At 40.8% G+C, this 4,547-nt stretch overlaps 1 protein-coding gene across 1 annotated transcript; it reads right to left on the reverse strand.

The window, feature by feature from the left end:
* Window positions 1-1,893, reverse strand: LOC111921864 (protein transport protein SEC13 homolog B). The gene is made up of 2 exons (XM_052764537.1): window positions 1,734-1,893; window positions 1-1,139 (listed from the first exon to the last, which is right to left on the reverse strand). Exon 2 carries the CDS (start codon window positions 1,134-1,136, stop codon window positions 216-218), a length of 921 nt encoding a protein of 306 aa, XP_052620497.1. The 5' UTR covers window positions 1,137-1,139; window positions 1,734-1,893; the 3' UTR covers window positions 1-215.
* Window positions 1,894-4,547: the final 2,654 nt, after the last annotated feature.

Below are 4,547 nucleotides of genomic sequence, written 5' to 3' on the forward strand. Positions count from 1 at the left end.
TATGAAATCATCTATTAAGATTCAGAACTTAATGATGAGAGTCATACAAGTCATCAAAAACTAAACATAAACCATATCATCCATCACTTTTGTTCCTTCTAACATTTTCAAAACAACCAATCACATAAATCATTCCCAATTTAAAACAACAAAACATGCATTAAAAAAAAATTTTCAAAATTCTGTATTGAATAAAAAAAAAAAAAAAAAAAAAACTATTCAGAAGTTTTTACCTGTTGCCATTCGCCATCAAGAGCTTCTTTCCACAACGTGACATTATTGTCCCCAGAAGCAACAGCCAAAAGATTCCCAGTTAGCGACCACGACACTCTCCAAACAGGGGCTTTAAAGTCATTTAACACCTTCCCTTTCCACTCCTCACCTTCTTTCCCACCCACACTCCATATCACAACACTCCCATCTTGTGAAGCACTTGCAATTGTGCTCTTTGGAAGCCCTAAATTTGGGGCCCACGCCACATCCCTTACAATATCACCATGCATTTTAAGGGTAGGAATGGAATCCAATTTCCATTCTCCATTAACAAAATTCCATATCTTCACAATGTTGTCATTTCCACCTGATGCTAACTTCTGAACAGGGTCAAACACACCAGACCCGATTAAAGATCCAGGTGTCATTGATGGGGCCCACGTGACAGTTGTCACGCCAACAGGGTGAGCTTGGTCAATCTTTGTGGTGTCCCACCCACCGTCTGACCTGGCAGTGTGAACCGAAATGTCCCCATCAGAGGACCCACAAGCTAAACAGAGACCAAGTTCATGTGGGGCCCACGCGATTGAGTTTACAGATGATTTGTGGTTATTAAAGGTGTGAGCAAGTGTCCAGTCGTTTAAGTTGCCTTCTTTCCAGATTATTACAGTGCCATCGTATGAACATGATGCAAGAAGTGACCCGAATTTGGGGTGGGCCCATGCAACCTGCCAGACTGGACCATTGTGACCTGTCAATGTGGCAAGGGGGTGTGAGGTGGCGGTGGTGGTGGTGGTGGTGGTGACACTGATTATCTTGATGGTGGCATCAGAGGAGGCGGATGCTACTCTTTTTCCATAGTAATCCATACAGACATCATGGATTATGTCTGTATGACCTGTTTCAATCTTCTGCCCAGGCATGATCTGTTGAAATTGAACAAGATTTGGATCATTGGATGCGAAAACAAATTGAAGAAGAATTCATATAATCACTAAGTTTGATAGAAAAATAGGTTTCGTGATATGAAGACATTGAATGTTCCCAATCTGCTCAAGGATATGGTTGAGAGAAGAGTGTAAATGTAATCATCAAATTTTTCCCCAATTCAAATTTTTGAAAAAGGCGTTTCTAATCAGGACGCTGTTCTTCCCCAATTCCTAAGAATTCATATGCAGCTACACAATTAAATTCGAAACAAAACTTCTAATCTACGAAATTTCATACCGAGGCAATTAAACATTTCTCAATTCATAGATTCACATAATTGCATTGAATCTCGCATACGCGAGCTCAAACATATGTAATTGAAGAGGTGTGAAATGTTAGAGATGTATGTATAGACGGATTCAAAGATAGAGAAATCTGTGCAATTTTAATGGCCAAAGGATCGTACAACTTTCAAGTTACGAACAGATCTGAACATATATATAGATAGAAAGACATGTAAACTTAGGAATATACAGATCTAAACATGTATAATTTCAACGATACAAGAAAGATCGATCGTGGGAAAGTACCTTTGAAGAAGACGAACTGAAGTTGCAGATGGATTCGGATCGAGCGAGGTAGGTGATTCGCAGCTGTTTCGTGCCAATGTGAGCGACGAGAAGGTTTCATTCAAAGAGAAAAATATGTTCCTGTTTCGATTCGGATCCGGGTTATATCCGTAGAGGCTAAACAAGTCACCTGTTTTTTCGTTACCTGTAAAATATAGGTTCCTAAAATATAAAAATGAAAATGAGAGAGATATTTATCTTTCTTAAATATAAAAATATTTATTTTTCCGGCTTAATTTTTATATATGCGTATTTATTTTTTATAAACTTTTAAAATATCATATTTACTCAAATATTATTTTTAATAGATTTTTTATATTTTATAAAGATTTTTATAATATTTTGTAATTATTCTTTACATTTTAAATTATTATAATTATGCAAAAACAATAAATTTACTATATTGTCCCTATTTTTTTTCTTGTCTCCTCTTACCCTCGTTCCAATCTTCTAGGTCTCAAGAACAAATGTGTTTTATTGTTGTTCAAATTGCAGCCATTGAAAAAAAATTAAAGTCCCTTCCTCTTTTCTAATCCAAGATTAGGTTGGTTTGTTTTTTTCGGTGTAAATCGCATCCCCTTTTCTAATATGAGATGTTGGTCTGTTGTGTTAAGTGTGTATCGGTTTCTCCCTCTTTATCTGAGTAGCATGTGTGGGCATAGAGGATTCTGAAGAAGAAGAGAGATGCCTTATTGTTTGTTTGCGTCTTTTATCCTCCACCAAGATTCCAAAAAAAAAAAAAAAAAAAAAAAAAAAAAAAAAAAAACCTACTCAATGCTTCCATTTTGAATTTTTCAATCAAATGAGTATCTCCTTAATTATGGGGTGTTATCTTATGATCCTTCTAAATGTATTTGTACCTTCATATCTCTATTGAAATCTAGGAATTTTGTTTCTTTAATCCAACTCAAGACTTAACCCATCTTAATTCTTAAGTGATCTTATTCTTTGTCACTTTAACTTCTTGTAATGAAGCCATAACAAACTTGGCACTCGGTGGAAGCATGGACGGAGCATATATAGGGTCAGGGGGGGCTGTGCCCTCCCCCCCCCCCCCCAATTTTTTTTTTATATATAGTACATAGGTATTAAGAAGGTTACAAATTATGCCCAAAACAAGAGGATGGGGATGGGGATTAGAGTCCCCTGTGTTCCCCGTCCCCGTTGCCATCACCCCAAGCTCTTCCCTTTGCTTGCGGAAGTACCTGAAACCAAAACTGAAACTGTAAGCACAAAGCTTAGTGAGCTCCCCCAAACTACCACATACCACATAATGACAAATAAGCACATACTAGGCCTTGCCCACTGCATCGGACCGAAGTCCGGGCTAACTGGGGCCTTGCCCCCTACATCGGACCGAAGTCCGAAGCTGACTGGGACCTCTGTCCCTACATCGGACCGAAGTCCGAAGATGACTGGGACCTCTGTCCCCTACATCGGACCGAAGTCCGAAGATGGCTGGGACCTTCGTCCCCTACATCGGACCGAAGTCCGAAGCTGACTGGGATCTCCGTCCCCTACATCGGGCCGAAGTCCGAAGCTGACTGGGACCTCTGTCCCCTACATCGGACCAAAGTCCGAAGCTGACTGAACATAGCAATAACATATCAACTAGCACAAACACATAAATCCTGTCTGAGCCACGGAGGCGTCAAACATACTAGCTACTGCATTGGACCGAAGTCCAGAAACTACGGCTAACTGAACGGGCCGTCACTGGCCTTAGACCCGTTCCTACTGAAGGGAAACTCACCTCGTGAACTGGCTGCTGTGTGAATGGCTCTGGAAGCTAACTGTTGCTGCTCCGGTATCTTCCCAGCTACAAGTCCATAAACACACTCAATCTAATGCTAAACACTGCATTGGGTAAAATGACTCTTTTACCCTTGGTCAAAGTCAACTCTCTCGGTCAAAGTCAACCCACAGTTGACCTGACTCGTCGAGTTGGGCCGCCAACTCGCCGAGTCTCTAGTCTCACTTCTCAACCCTACTCGTGGCTACTCGTCGAGTATGGCATCGACTCGACGAGTACCCTCTCGATCCAAGAACTCAGACAATCTTCATCCGACTCGCCAAGTCATATGAACAACTCGACGAGTTGTTCTTGAGCTAAGAAGATTGCCTTGGACTCGCCGAGTTGTATGAACAACTCGTCGAGTCCCTCCATTACCGAGTCTGTCCTCCAACTCACTGAGTCCACTCTACTACTCACCGGCTTCCACTCGACATCACTCAAAAAGGGAAAAACGGGACTCGCGACTTGACTCGCCGAGTCGTTGTTCCGAATTGCCGAGTCACATCCATGCAGCTACTCTAAACTCGATTCTGCTTGGATCCAGCGTCTGAAACTTATAGATCTGGGCTTCCTTAACTCGATTAGCACGTAAAGATTCTATCTTTACGTGCCCAAAAGCGACCAAGAAGATAATAAGGCTCAAAAAGCATAATAAAGGCTAGATCTAGGGTTCTTATGCAAGGCATCTCCAAAAAGGCAACAGATTCGAGCTCTACAACTCCTAAATGAATAGATCTAGGGATATCTCGCCCTATTAAGGCATCCATACAACTATAGGGCTTATAAAATGCATCAAACTAGCCCTAGAAGAGTTCTAATGAAGGTCTAAAGCATAAAACAGAAGGAATCTGAGAAATACCTCAATGAACTCTGATTTGCCCTTGGATCTTTGCTCCTTTCTTCTTCTTCTTCTTCAAGCCTTCAAAATCCACACAAAAGCACTTAAAACAATAAGGAATGGATTAGGGTTTTCTCACAGC

Source organism: Lactuca sativa, chromosome 6, assembly GCF_002870075.4.
Source record: "Lactuca sativa cultivar Salinas chromosome 6, Lsat_Salinas_v11, whole genome shotgun sequence".
Taxonomy (NCBI): domain Eukaryota; kingdom Viridiplantae; phylum Streptophyta; class Magnoliopsida; order Asterales; family Asteraceae; genus Lactuca; species Lactuca sativa.